This window comes from Mesoplodon mirus (assembly GCF_964341445.2).
Source record: "Mesoplodon mirus genome assembly, chromosome: 15".
NCBI lineage: Eukaryota > Metazoa > Chordata > Mammalia > Artiodactyla > Ziphiidae > Mesoplodon > Mesoplodon mirus.
The window spans coordinates 31,699,897-31,714,858 of NC_138991.1; the positions used below are offsets into that span (position 1 = coordinate 31,699,897).

The window sequence follows — 14,962 nt, forward strand, 5'->3', positions numbered from 1 at the left end:
AGAATTTGTTTTGTTGCTTTTTTTCAGCTTTTAGAAGGTGTCTGCATTCCTAGGCTTGTGGCTTCTTCCTCCATCTTCAAAGCACATCATTCCAGCCTCTGTTTTTGTCACCACAACTCCTTTTTCTGACTTTGTCCTTCTTATCTTCCTCTTATAAGGATGCTTGTAATTACTTTGGGCTCACCCCAGATAATACAAAATTATCTCCTAGTCTCAAGATGCTTAACTTAATCATACAAACAAAGTTCCCTTTCCCATAAGATTACATATTGACAGTTCCTAGAGATTAGGATGTGGACATATTTTGGAGGTTATTATTCAGCCTACTATACTGGGGAATAGAAGGCTCATTCAGAACTACTTCAGTGGGTTTGAAAACCCAAAGTTAAGAGATACTTTTAGCTAAAATCCTGCTTGGAGCAAGTCAGGCTCAGGTGGAGTAACGTGAGAACCAGAAATATCAACACCATGTATTTCTATGATTGTTATAATAAGAATAACCATGGAGCAGAAGCTGGGGTTATCCTTTCATTAAGTGAAGCTCAGATATCTGGAAAGCAATGGTCTAATTATAAAATAAAAATATTGTTGTGAAAATAGTGTAGCTGTGGGTGGCAATGCTTTCATGGGTCAGCTATGGACCCCCCCCACCAGTTTTCTGCTTCTTCCCCCTGACAATCCCTCAACTCTCTGCAGATGGTAGATGGTGATGATAGTAATGAGGAGGAAGAGAAAGAGGAGAACTAATTCCCAGAGTTCACAGCTGCCTCTCTATGATACAATAACCATTTGCTGAAATAAAATTAAAATGCAGAACTTCAGGCATACTGAGTGAGAAGGCCAAATCGTGCTTGAAGCCTTTTGCAAAATTTCCTTTTAGCTGATGTAGCTCAAACAATGAGCTCGAATGAGAAGGAATTCAGCCAATTATTTCCTGTCCACTGCATATCCCCATTCAGGGGTCCAGACCTTTAATAATCTTGCCTTCTCTAGGTTCAGTCAAGTAATGGATAAAATCTTTAGATGGTCATAGATGCTTTAATCAATGTTATTCCAACATCTATAAATCTAACTAATCAAAATATCAAAGTATTGAAAGTTTAACTGAGATAAAGAAAAGATAGAGCCTTGACATTCATGAAGAACTCATCCTCCACCTTTGGAAATCCCCAATTGTATCACTAGCACTACAGCATATAATTTCTTCCATAAAATGCAATTTTTTTCCACAGGCTGTAGCATTTGTGGAAGTATTGTGAAGCACTTCTTGTTTCTCTATAAAACTTATATTCAATTTATTCATGCCGTGGATCAGAATAAGCAAACATATCATTATAGTAATGTATCTGAACTTCTATTCTCTGGTTAAAAACTATCATTTTCTTAAAGGATCCTTAACTTCTCACCTACCTAATATTTTCATTCTTTCTTCATTTTCAGCAATAGCACCAGCTTCCATCACCAAAAAGCCATTGGCTTTCTTTTAGGGAGATACACATTTTTAAACTAAGAGATATAGTCTTTCATGATTTCAATTTCTTTTCCTCTTTTCTCTCCATCCCAGTCCCCAATCTTCTGCTGCTTTTTCATCCTTGTTATATGTGCAGTGTTGGCTGACACGACACTTGGATGTATGGAGAAAACATAGCTTCTTGACTTTTCTATCATTGATCAAAGCTTTATGAGTCCCTGTCTCATTGGGAGGTAGAGAACAAACTTAAACTTAGCTATTAATAACATATAGTCTTTTTGAACTTAAGTATACTCCATTCAGCTTAAATCACCCACTTTCAGATAAATGAAATGTTTTGGATTTCAGCCCCTTCTCCTTACTCCTTTCAAATATAGTGGAGCTGGGGACTGGAAGGGGTAGGCGCTGTTTTCTTCTTCCTGTGTGGAAGGGACTTCCCCTACATCATTGTCTCCTTCCTGAGGGTCATTAATCTTCCTGGTTCAGTCTCAATGATGGAAGGGCATCTTCTTTATGCTATGGAAGATATCCTGTGATTTGAGCTGGCCAGGTACAGTTGGGAGTCCAAGATGGCTAGAGACTTGGAGTCACAGAAGATGAAAATACTCTGGAAGGAATCTGTCTTCTAAATTCTCTCCATTTTTGTGCTTACAGTGTCTCAACCTCAACATGGAATTAATCATATATCATTTCAAGAGTCGCTTTCAGATTCAGGCTTGCACTCCCATTTTTGGGCAGCCAGCACAGAGACTGGATGAGTGGGCAGAAGACCTTCTTCTGCACACACTGGACCATCCCTGCTGCAGAGTTCAGTCAAAGTATTGTGTCAGGAACCTGCCTAGGAGCTGGATCCAGAGCTGGTAACTTACAGTCAGCATTAAATGAGATTCTGGAAATGACCTCTTTCATCTCAGCCTGTGACTCATATGTGGAAATTCAGTTAACAAAGGGATGGAAAGACCTTGCACCTATATGACCTTCTGTTCCAAGAGCTGACCACCAGCTTCTTGCAGGCAAGCCCCTGCCTACTTCCCTCTATTCGATAATTACTTATTCTTTTCAAGTTCCAATGAATCCCTCACTTCCCGCCAATTTGTTATATCTGAAGAAGGTGACAAACACTTTTTTTTCACACCAGCTTATCTCTTGGGAATATTGTCCTGTATTTGGAGCTCTTTGAGCATCTGTAAAGGAGTAAGTGGTTCAAGCAACCCCAGGAGGTGATGTGTAGCCTGGTTGATGTACCTCAGGAGAGAGGCTGACCTGGTGACCAGAAGGCATTTTGTTCCTGGGAGGCATGAAGAAGGACCACTGCTCAGGATCAGCCAGCTGGAACTTGTGTGATGATTGCACACTCTGGCCTTGGACTTGCTTTGCCTTTGAATATGAGAAAGCGCTTTTCCCCACCACTTACTTTTCCTAGGGCCAGGGTCCCCTCTTCATAATCTGCTTTCCCACATGGCTCCAGCACCACATCTAAATAGTTCCATGTATATTCAAGCCAAATGTGCTCAGACCTCTCCCTGAGGGGGCATTTCTCTCAATAGGAGAAAAGAAAGGCAGGAGCGCTAGAGTGACCCTGGTGTAATTCTGATTTCTCTGGAACCCTGGGGTCTAGATTATGAAGTCCCTTGGATGGATGCATTCTTTGCTTGCCAGAAGGAAGGAAGGTATCTTTTGTGCAGTTTAAGATTCTCCCAGGAGGTCAGAAACCAGTTTAAATGGCTTTTTAAACATTCTTAGAGGAAGTCCCCTCCTTTGGACACAGGAGGGCAGTTACTGAATGCAGTTCACTAGACCAGAGTGAGACCTTGGGGCAATGTTTTGGCTCCAGCAAATGTTAGCGTTACCTGTGCATCCTTAAGCAAGTCATTTCCTCATTTGAAATTCAGATCTTCTCACCTAAGAAAGGAGTGAGTTGTGTTACATGTCCTAAAAGGCCTTTTCCTGCTTTGGGGTCCTATTGAGGTGTAGGTGTGTCTGTGTGTGTGTGTGTGTGTGTGTGTGTGTGTGTGTCTTCTTGAGCCCAAGGGAGAGATAATGGTTAAATTGAGGAGATATGATTCAAAGCCAAAATTTTCCCCTAGAAATAGAACTACTTTAAGTCTTCTAACCACCTCCCATGTGTCACTTTTTCCTTCAGAAGTCTGCAGTTAGTTTTTATCCATGAAGGGCCTGAAGCCATCTTTTGATTTCTTTAACTTGAGAATCAACTTATTTTTGATGTTGGATGCTGAAAGTAAAATCTAATAGCTTTATCACAAAGCCATCCTTCTCTTATTCTGGCCAAGGAAATGGATCCATTTTTCCAAAGGAGATTAAATTTCCAATATATAATAGTATATATGAATGTTTATATATCTCAGTGCATTAAAAGTATCTTAAGCTTAGCATTAATTAGTCTCGAAAAGAAAAGTGTAAACACAAGTGCAATTAATTTATTACCTTAACACCAGTTAGAGGAATGAACAGTCTCCATGCAAACAGCAGTTTTCTTTAAACAAACAAGATGATTTTAAAATGAAAGGGTAACATGAACATGAAGTAGCGGTTCTTTGATTTATTTGCATGAATGAGTACACTCCTGGGCTGGCAGCTTGAGGGACGTGACCAAGATGAGGCTGGTTGCTGGTGTGAGCTGCCACTATTCTAAAAATGCCTTCAAGAACTTCCTTCTCTGTTTCAAAGTTGAATTGTTTAAATGGCTATTACTTCATTGATATCTAAATATACTAACATATAGAAGATTAGCAGGGAAAATGCTTCAACAGTGTGGTTAGGATTCCATATGTTAATTATTTCATTTGATAACAACATAACACTTTAATTCACTGGAAAATCACAAATCTCACCAATATTTACAAAAGTTGTTTCAGTTAAATTTAAATGAAGGGAGGATGGTATGTTTTAGTATAAAAAGGAAAAGGGGACTGAATTCTTTTGACAGACACAATTGGTAACAGTTTACTCTTAAAGAATCATCTTTAGGAGAAGAGTCAAGACAGGGGTAATAAATAAAAATGCAGTTATCATATTTGTGAAAATGCAGATAACCCCAAAATATTTACTTGCTTGACTTTAGAATGCATTGTGTAATTTTGTCTAATCAGATTTTATAAACAATTTGGCTTAGCCTAATGTTAAAGTGAGTTTGCATTTTCTGAGGGTACAATGATTGGGCTGAAGGTGAATCTGCTGGGTGGTGTTGGAGGAAAATGTTGGTTGAAACGTCACTGTTGGATTAAAAACACCAACAAGTAATTAAACACACACACAGAGACAAGCAAACAACTAAATAACCTCTTCACTATAGAAGAGCAGGAATTGCCCAAATGTGGGTCATGTGGGTCAATCCTAAACCATTTGTATAGACTCTGCTTCAAAATGCATCAGGAAGAAATGAAGACAACTACACACAATTACCATAGATGTGTGATAATACAAACAGACTTAGGCAGCCCTGGGGTGTGCTGTTTAGCAACATGCAGGGAAGACTATCAACACTTCTATGACCACAGGCATACTGAAAGTTTGGGAGGTGGGGTGTGGGTAACTGAGATTGTGAAGTTGAATCTTTCTGATTATAACTCAGGACAAGGATTCCTTTTTTGCCCTGATGTAGATGGACTGCACTGAGAAGAGTTCAGGGATCACTGGTCCATAGACTAAGGATGAAAAAGTGGGAGTGTTTCTCCATAATAAGCCACAGTGGATGGGGTCCAAACAAATCATTCAATATCTCTTATCCATTCTCATCACTTGTATAGTTGAAAAGCACTTTTACAAGCTATGACCTTAATGGGCTTGCCCAACAGTCCTGTAAGGCAGGCAGAGAAAATATTTTCATCATCCCTGTTTCGTTGAACAAAACTGAGATGCAGAGAGAGTAAACATCTAGGTCACATGAGTTAGGACTTGAACCCAGGTCTTTGGATTCCAAGTAGAGCTCATCTTTGCAAGAGAGGGTGTGTTCTAGAAAAGTGGCCCAGGCCTTAGCAAAATGGCCACACAGATTATGTTCATTGCCAGTGGCAAACTCCACCCCTTTCTCTGTCCCCTTCCTCCCTGACACTAGAGCTGCTGACATCCTTCACATTAAGATTTCAGGAACTGGATGTGTTCCTCATTTCAGGATTGTCTGTCTTCACCCAAAAGAATGATGAGTTTTCAAGCATCAGTGGAAAAGAAACTTTTTTGGTTCTTTCCTTTGAAATTACACCATTATAGATAACCAATGACCTGGTTATGAGAAAAATTCTTTTCTGGCAGCCAGAATTCTAGAGAATGTTCTAGGGAGGTCATAAGATCTGAGTGGGAAAGCTCACTGTGATGGCGTGAATTGTCTTCCCATGAGGCTGTAAACCCCACACTCTAATTCACCCTTTTATCTCCATTGTGCCGCATTCTGTAGGCTGTGACTTTCCTGCACTGGTCAGATACAGAGTGAGGGAAGATGAAGAATGAGTCTAGATAACCATCTGTGGCCTCTGTTTGACCACCTAAATATCTGGATATAGCTTGATGACTCCAATGGCTTCTGCCATTTCATTTTGCTATTTAAATATTTTTGCACAGTAGGTAATCAGTAAATGTCAGCTCCTGTTGCCCTTATCTAATCTCACTGTTGTGGTTGTGCACACAGTAGGTGTTGAGCAGGTATCAGTAAGTGTCAGCTGCTGTGGTTTGTGTCTAGTTGCATCGCATTTTATGACTCCAGAAGCATCCAGCTCCTTGAGAGCAGTGAGGTGTGAACACAGTTGCCCTTTCCCCAAGCAGCCTGTGAACTTGGTTATTGGTGAATTGTGCTCCAAGTACTGGCTTTTGGGTTTTCAATTATGAAACACCAGTGGGTCACTTCAGCCTGATACAATCCACCTCTTCCGTGGCCAGCAGGCCTCTGGTTTTGAGGTCATGGTCAGCGCTGGACTTGCTCCCGCCATGGGAGGGCCGCCAGTGGAGCAGCAGCATCTTCTTGAAGTACTTCATGGTGTTGTTCTTGACGGCCACGAAGCAAATGGTGTTGATCATGCTGTTGCTCATGGCGATGCACTCGACGACGTAAAAGGCTGTGAGGTAGTGCTTCTCCTTCACGAATACGGTGGGGAAGAAGTCGCGCACGATGGTGAAGCCGTAGAAAGGCGCCCAGCACAGCACGTAGGCCGTGAGGATGCACATGAGCACCAGCACCGTCTTCCGGCGGCAGCGCAGCCGCTTCCGGATCTGTTCCGTCTGGAAACCAGGGACCGCCTTGAACCAGAGCTCCCGGGAGATCCTGGCGTAGCACAGGGTCATTGTGACCACCGGGCCCAGGAACTCGATGCCGAAGATGAAGAGGAAGTAGGATTTATAGTAGAGCTGCTGGTCCACTGGCCAGATCTGGCCGCAGAAGATCTTTTCCTGGCGTTTGACAATGAAGAGGACGGTTTCCGTTGTGAAGTAGGCTGATGGGATGGCGATGAGAATGGATACCATCCAGACCAAAGCAATCAGGAAGGAGGCTGTTTGATAATTCATCCGTGGTTTCAAGGGGTGAACGATAGCGAGATATCTGGTGGGGGAGGGAAGCTATCAGTAATAATGGTGTGTGCTTGTAATCATTATTGTTTTTTAGCTAACCCAAATACCCACAGTAGCAGACAAAATGGCACAATGACTCCCCACGTACCTATTTTCCAGCATCAACGTGCTTCATCTTATTTTAGCGACATCATTTGGCATTTGGAGGAGAGGAGTGATTTAGTGTAAACAGCATAGGATTTGGGTCAAACAGACAGAATAAATCTTGGCTGGAGTGAATCACTCAGTCTCTCTGAGATTCATTTCCTCAAATGTAACATGAAATAAAATGACACCTACCTTGCAGGGCTGCTGTGAATATTAAATATTATAATGTTTGTGAAATGCTTGGCATGTACTAGGTGTGGCATGTACATGTGGCCTATCATGATTATAAGTCCTATGGATACCACCTTGGCTTTCCAGCTTGCCATTCTGCCTAAGAACATAATTCTTTCAAAACTCTTCAATCCAAATATATTCTGGTGTAGAGGTGAAAGAAGAGCTGTGGACTAGGAATTTCTCTCTCCTCCCCTCAGGTGTCATCCCGCATTACAGAGCAGGAGCTGACTAGGGGTAGAATCTGAGGAATCTAGTGAGATGTAAATGACTTGCCCAAGCTCACTTGGTGCAGGGAACAGAATCCAGGCTCCTGATACAGAACTTTTACACCCACCTCCCTGGGCTGTCTCAAGCTCAGATGAGAAGGTGTGTAAAGTTGCCTTGACACCATAAAGCAGCACACAGCATAAAACTTTTATCCTGCTCTTTCCAATGAGCACTGCTGCCTGGGAAAGAGGTTGGAGCCCTTAGTGGGAAATGAGCTCATTTGTGTAGGTTGGATACCTTCTTTCCAGAAAAACCTAACAACACCTATTTCGGTAATTTAGTGCCCTGGAATCATTCCTGTGCATTTTATGGAGTGAGAGGAAGAGGTGGTGGAGGAAGGTGGAGGAAGAGGTGGTGGAGGAAGGTGGAGGAAGAAAAGAGGCATGAGGTACCCCTCATGTCATGTCAAGAAACAATATAACCTTGGAAATGAATATGTACCTCTTACCTGGAGCTTGAGTCAGGTTACGACCAAGAGCAGGAAGCCACCCTTAGAAATTCTATCCAATTTACCCTTCTATTGTAACTAGACCCTTTGGTCACCTTTCCAAGTTTCTGACTTGACCAAGAAGGCCTTCTGCCATGTTATTTCTGTCTGTCCCTTGCAATATGTCTGTCATGAGATTGTTTTATTGGCTCTTGCCTTCCCCTTGCCCACTGGCAGCTCTGACTCTATAGACTTCAATTAGGAGATCTCATGGCAGCCTGGCTCTCCCCAGCTTGCAGCTTTCTGAAGACATGAGATAAAGTTGCATCTCATCCCAACCATTGGCTGCACCCTAGCTGTATATATTAATGAGCAGTGCTTACTGGAGTTCTTCACCCATCCATGGGACCCAGATTTTCCAAGTTAACCTGCATGACTTGCCTGGGTAGCACAAGGCTCACAGGGCTGGAGATTGGGACAAATGGGCTAGCCAATCCTTCACTGGGGCAGGGACATCTCACAATCACCGTTTCTCTGTGGTACTGAGTGTATCAGCTTCCTGTTGCTGCTATAACAAATTACCACAAACTCAGTGGCTTAAACAACACAAATTAATTATCTTACAGTTTTGGAGGTCAGAAGTCTGACATGTGTCTTACTGGGCTAAAATCAAGGTGTTGGTAGGACTGTGTTCCTTTCTGGAGGCTCTGAGGGGAAAATCTCATTTGTTTCTTGTCTAGGGCTGCCTGCATTCCTTGGCTAAGGGGCCCCTTTCATGTTCAAAGCCACCAGTGACCAGTCAAGCCCTTCCCACAACACATCACTCTGACACTGACTTTTCTGCTTCCCTCTTGCACATCTAAGGACCTTTGTGATTACACTGGGCCCACCTGGATAATCCAGTCTCATGTCCTTATTTTATGATCAGCTAATTAGCAACCTTAATTCCATCTGCTATCTTAATTCCCTTTAGGCATAACGTATTCTGGGGATTAGGATGTGGATATCTTGGGGGCGTCATTATTCTGCCTATCATACTGAGTCCAAAGTCCTTAGATAATGCAGAACTAATTCAAGACTTAATAACTCTCTCAGTCTGGTTCTTGCATGAAAAGTATCTCAGTAACCAATGCCAAAGAGAACTTCCACAGCCCTGCTTAATCTGTTGTGAACTCCTAAATTCTAATTCCTTATCCTATAGGATGCTCCAAAATTCAGTTGTCATCAGCTAAATAATAAAATAAAGAACACTGACCTAGGTATTATTCAGAAGCCCTGGATTTCAGCTGTGTACCTAAATTCTTGAATAAATCACTTATGCTCCTGGGACTTAGTTTCTTCATCTGTGAAAGGGAGATAAAAATAACTTTACAGACAACCTTGCAGGCTTTTTGAAAGATTCTATTTGAGAAGGTAAAGGCACATAAAGCATGGTGGAAGCTATAATACTTTGTTTAAACCCATCTTTTCCCATGACTCATTCATTGGCAAGAGGGATATCTGCAAAGTCTTTGTTGCCATCTATCTGCTTGGATGTGTGCTTCTTGAGGTCAACACTCTTTTTCTGGGTTCTCTATGACTTAAATATCATCCCTTCTAGGCCCTCTGCACATGAACCTTGCTCTTCTGCTGCTGCCTGTGTCAGGGTTTGCAGGTTTGTCTAATTCTGAGTAGGATGTGGTCCCCATGACTACAGATACAAGCCCATTATTTAATATTAGTGTCATCTCAGCAAAAGTGAGAGTTTGGCCATCATCCATCTTTCTCATCATTTTGCCTTGTTTTTCAGTTTGTCTGAAACTGAGTGAGAAAGAGGGGTGCTATTTATTTATTAGGGTCCTGGATTGTAAGGGCTGAAATTCCATATGCTGCTTTGACATCTACAGGCCCCCAAAAGCCTAGCTGTGGGTTCCTTTGTTTTCACCAGATATACCCCTCCACCCAGTGAGAAAGGCTCTTGTCCTGCTAGTTCCTCTATCAGTGGGAATAGCTGCACCCCCAATCCTCAACCTAATGGGTTTCACCTCCCTGCCAGTTGGCAAAATCATTCAAACAAGTCAATCACATCCCCCCATGGGAGCCAAGGGTCACCTCAGCCTCTTGTCACTATAGACCCTGCTGCTCACATCCCCTGCTGGTTCATTCTATTCCCAAGCACAGCTCCCACGTGACCCTGCCTGGTGTGCAGTGTTCTCCTCCCCTGGGCTGGCAGTATATGAGACCAACCAAGTGCTTTCACCCTCATTGTTCTAGTTTCAGGTGTTGTGTGTTCAGTTATCTACTACTATTTGTGCTGGAGAGTCCTGCGTTCATCAATGGGGTGAATAGGAAGTGGTCAGAATAGCAAACTTGAATTGCAACACCTTCCTCATGAAGCATTCCCAGACTGCATCACTAACATAATCATCTGTCTTTCTCTGAGTTACTCTTCACTTATCACTAGATTATTCTAGTTTTTGTGTGGAAGAAAATCTCCCTGAGGTCAAAGACTGTGTCTTCTACTACTTTATGTTTCCATACGCATAGGTTGGGCACACAGTAGAACCCAGCAACCTGTGGATCTACCAGGTTGTAGCAGATGCTGTTGGTGCCCCTCTATTATCCCTTTGCTTTTATCACTTCACTGCATGCCTGTCCACTGCCACCTGCTAACACCTGCATTTCTTTGTTGGAAGGCCTTCTCTGGCTTCCAGAGTCCTCTTGGTAACTTGCACAGAATTTCCAGAGTGGCCCTCACAAATGACTTATGAGCGTTGGTGTATAAATATCCTAGTTCCCTCCCACCTCTCACTCCTGGGAGAACTCTGAAGTGTGATCTACACCAGCTCCAAGAGTTCTGTGGCAGGAATAAGCATCAGTTGTGCACAGTGGAAACTTGTTCAATAACACAGCTTGTATTGACTGCCTTCCCTTGCCTGCCTCATTTCCTATCTCCCTATAGGTGCTTACTGAGGGCTACCTGCACATGAATCCTTGTCTCAGGGTCTATTTTAGGGGTAAACTAAGCTAAGGCACAGGTTTGAAGCTCTTCGCTAAGCACTATGGAAACATGAAGATAGAAGTGGTTATTACGCTTAAAACACAGTGTCCTTTGGAAAAGACCGTCTGTGTCCCCAGACACAGCATGAGATTAAAAGACAGATTGGCATCAGATTACAAAGACTCTGGGGTGCTAGACTCAGGATTTGGCATGTGTTCTATAGGCATTGAAACTTTTGGAGGTTTTGTAAGGAATGAGATATATTAGAAAGACTCTTCAGTGGTGATATTCTGATGCTTAATATGGATGACTATAGATTTCAAGGGAAAGTCAGGGGCTCCTGAAGGGGTGAAGAGACAAGTTAGAGGAGCTTTATGATGGTCCAGCCATGACTTGCCAAGAGATGAAGCCGGAGGGACTATTGCCAGGACCTGGTGTAGGGCTGCACCTGGTGTAGGGGTGTGTGGGTGGCAGTAGAACAGGGAGAAAGGAAAAGGATGATGGTATTATCTCCTGCTTGGGTGACTGGGAGATGGTGGAACTGCTGACAGAGCTGGAAGCTGACTGAGGCAGAGCTGGTTTGGGGTGGAAAAGGAACCACTCTGTATTGTAAAAGAATGGTTGCTTCCTGAGAATCTCCCATGTTACAAAAGAGAGAAAGAAAAAGAAAGAAGAAAGAAAGAAAGAAAGAAAGGAAGAAAAAAAGAAAGAAAGAAAGAAAGAAAAAAGAAAGGAAGGAAGAAAGAAAAAAAGAAAGAAAGAAAGAAAAAAGAAAGGAAGGAAGAAAGAAAGAACGAAAAGAAAGAAAGAAAGAAAGAAAGAAAAGGAAAGAAAGAAAGAAAGGAAGAAAAGGAAAGAAAGAAAGAAAGGAAGGAAGGAAGGAAGAAAGAAAGAAAGAAAAGATAGAAAGAAAGAAAGGAAGGAAGGAAGAAAAGGAAAGAAAGAAAGAAAAGAAGGAAGAAAGAAAGAAAAGAAAGAAAGGAAGGAAGAAAAGGAAAGAAAGAAAGAAAAGAAGGAAAAAAGAAAGAAAAGAAAGAAAGGAAGGAAGAAAAGGAAAGAAAGAAAGAAAAGAAGGAAAAAAGAAAGAAAAGAAAGAAAGGAAGGAAGAAAAGGAAAGAAAGAAAGAAAGAGAAAGAAAGAAAAACCCCACAACTACATTAGGAAGACAAAGGTTTCAATGGAACAAAGGTGATGAGAACAGTGGTAACTCACTTGAGTAAGCATCAGAATCATTCAGGGATTGGGTAAAATATAGATGCCTAGGCCCTAGCCCAGGGGATTCCCATTCAGTAGGGGCCCAGGAACCTGACTTTGTACCATTGTACCAAACATACTTTGTATCATTTCCCCTGGGGAATTTTGTGCATTTTGTTGATAGGTAAGTTTCATAAACACTGGGTTCAGGGCTTACGAGCCTCAGAGTTGTGATAACAAAATTGTTTTTTCTTGCAGGAATTAAGTTATAAAAAGGAAGATGCCTCTTATACCTGTATGTGTATTATATTATCATAAATGAAAAATAATCACTGGGTTGATTAAAAAGGACCACAGACCTAAATAGCGCTGAGAATGAGGGAAAAACTGGAGTTGAAAGGAGATAAAAGGGAAAAAGATGATTAAAAACACATCTCAAAATGAGCATAACTCACAATGTTAGACCAAGAAGATGTGACACAAATTGCCCTCCTCAAACAGAGCCACTGGTAGTCCAGTGCTTGCCTACAGCTATTTACATAAATAAAACATGTGTCAGATTTGTCTGAAGCTGCTATTAGAAATTTTACTTTATAAATTTACAATAGATCAAGGACTTACAGAACATCTCATGCAAATATATGCAAATAAGCACATGGATATATGCAAAAAAGAAAGGCAAGAATGTCCTTCCCTCTTTTTTGCAACTGAACCCTGTAATCTTATTTTAAAATCAGCTCTGCCACAAAGTCACCAAAAACAAGAGTACACACTGTATGGTTCCATTTTTACAAAGTTAAAAAATAGGTAAAACTAAACTATGACGCTAGAAATCAGATCAGTGGTTGCCTGGGGTGGGAGGAATGACTGGTAAGGGGCACAAGGAAACTTTCTAGGGGATGGAAATGTTCTATATCTTGATTTGGGTAGTGGTTACAGGAAAAACTTCACACATGCTATCTTGACTGGAAGCTGCCCTGGCTAACCTAGTTAATGTGGCTTCTAAGTAGTAACCTGCCTAAACTTGCTGCTTTTGCTTTTGTGTTTGGTGAGGTTCATGGTTATATGACATTCCTGTATCTGAAGCAGATGTGGTGTATGGGGGCATGGCCCAGAGCTGGGAGGCTCAGGAGCCTCACTCTTGTCCACATTTGGGACAACATGAGCCACAACTGGAGTAACCAAGTCTCCTTTTGCCTCGATAGATGGGCACGCATTTGAATCTGGAGTAATGCCAACTTTTAAAACTGAAGTGAGGAAAGAGGCAACCTGGGCCACCTCCATCTTTACCCCTACCCAATATCCTCACCTGTCGATAGCGATGGCCAGCAGGGCATTGGTGGAGACGTAGAGTGAGACGGTACGCAGGTAGTTGACAGAGGCACAGAGCACATGGCCGTGCTCCCAGGAGAGCTGGCGCACCACATAGTAGTCCATCTCGAAGGGGCAGCAGACAATGGCCACCAGGAAGTCGGAGATGGCCAGGTTAGCAATGAGCAGGTTGGTGAGGTTGCGCAGCTTCTTATAGCGGGCAAGGGCAGTGATAAAGACAAAGTTGCCAATGCCACAAATCAGCATGATGCCCACAAGTGCTACCCCGATAATAATCTTGGCTGCAAAGAAGGTGTGAGTCTTGGTCATATCCTCATCCTCATCTAGAGGGAGGTCGTAATCACCATAACTGAAGTTGAAGGGGAGGGAGGAGGCATGGTCTTGGGGTATACTGAAGTTGGTTGCAAAACTAGTGTTTCCATTCTGGGCTGTCATGGTGAAGCTTGCCAGTGAGTGGTATGCAGGAGTCTCTGCGTCTGAGTACTGTGAGCTGGGGGTCCAGACCCTCTGCTTTCATGAGGTCAGAGATCCTAGCACCCTGCCCACATCTGTGGGGAATCAAGACGCCATCATGGATCCTGGAAGGAGACACAACCAGTTGATAAAATATAGGAGAACACCTGGTAGCATCCTCCCAGAGTCCCCCCAGGTATAGGCCAACCAGACACAGTGGGTTAGAACCCACAGACAGAACTACCCATGGCACAGAGGGGAGGACACATGAGTTCCGGAAATTGGGAAACCCTCTATTGGCTGTTTGGCTGTCGAGAGGGACTGAGCATGGGATGGATTGGACTCCCCAGAGACACCCAAGGAGAATGTGTATCTTTGCCCTTTGTCCAGGGACCAGGACCAGTTTGACTGTCCAGTCCCCCTCCCCACAGCAGCCCCCACAGGGGTCTTCTGTAAGTTTTTCCCAGCTGCTCAGGCAGCTGGCCCAGGACTCTATGGCAGTCACAACATTGTGCCAGCTGTTGGCCAGGGACAATGAAGCCAGAGGAGGGCGATACAGCAGGGTCCTTCCTCCAAAGCAGGGACTGCTCCCTCTGTCCTGGCCAGTCCACAGACTTGGAAATCACCATTTTCACATGGACAGGCTGAGTCAACTTGGGCCAGTGATTTATGCTCTCTGAATCCCAGTTTTCCCGTAAACCAAATTCCTGTTGCCTAGCCCAGGGCCTGGCACAGAGTAGGAGCTGGATAGGAATCTGCTGAAGGAATGAATGAGGATCCTGACCAGGACTCTGCAGGTGGAGGGGCCTGTGGGTGGGAGGGAATTCTCCTGCTGCGCTGCTGGGCCGCTCTAGAAAGAAGTCCTCTGTTTGCTTCTCTTCCCTGTCTCCCCTCTTTTGAGCTATCCCTTCACCAGGCCCCCAGCCCCCCTTCCAGAATC

The 14,962-nt window shown here is 43.1% G+C and overlaps 1 protein-coding gene across 1 annotated transcript; it reads right to left on the reverse strand.

Moving 5' to 3' along the window:
- Positions 1 to 6,322: 6,322 nt before the first annotated feature.
- On the reverse strand, positions 6,323 to 14,024 carry PROKR2 (prokineticin receptor 2; the record flags this gene model as incomplete). Its single annotated transcript, XM_082645523.1, has 2 exons — positions 13,547 to 14,024; positions 6,323 to 7,019 (listed from the first exon to the last, which is right to left on the reverse strand). The coding sequence occupies exons 1-2, from the start codon at positions 14,002 to 14,004 to the stop codon at positions 6,323 to 6,325; spliced, it is 1,155 nt and encodes a 384-aa protein (XP_082501649.1). The 5' UTR covers positions 14,005 to 14,024.
- Between the last annotated feature and the right edge of the window lie 938 nt (positions 14,025 to 14,962).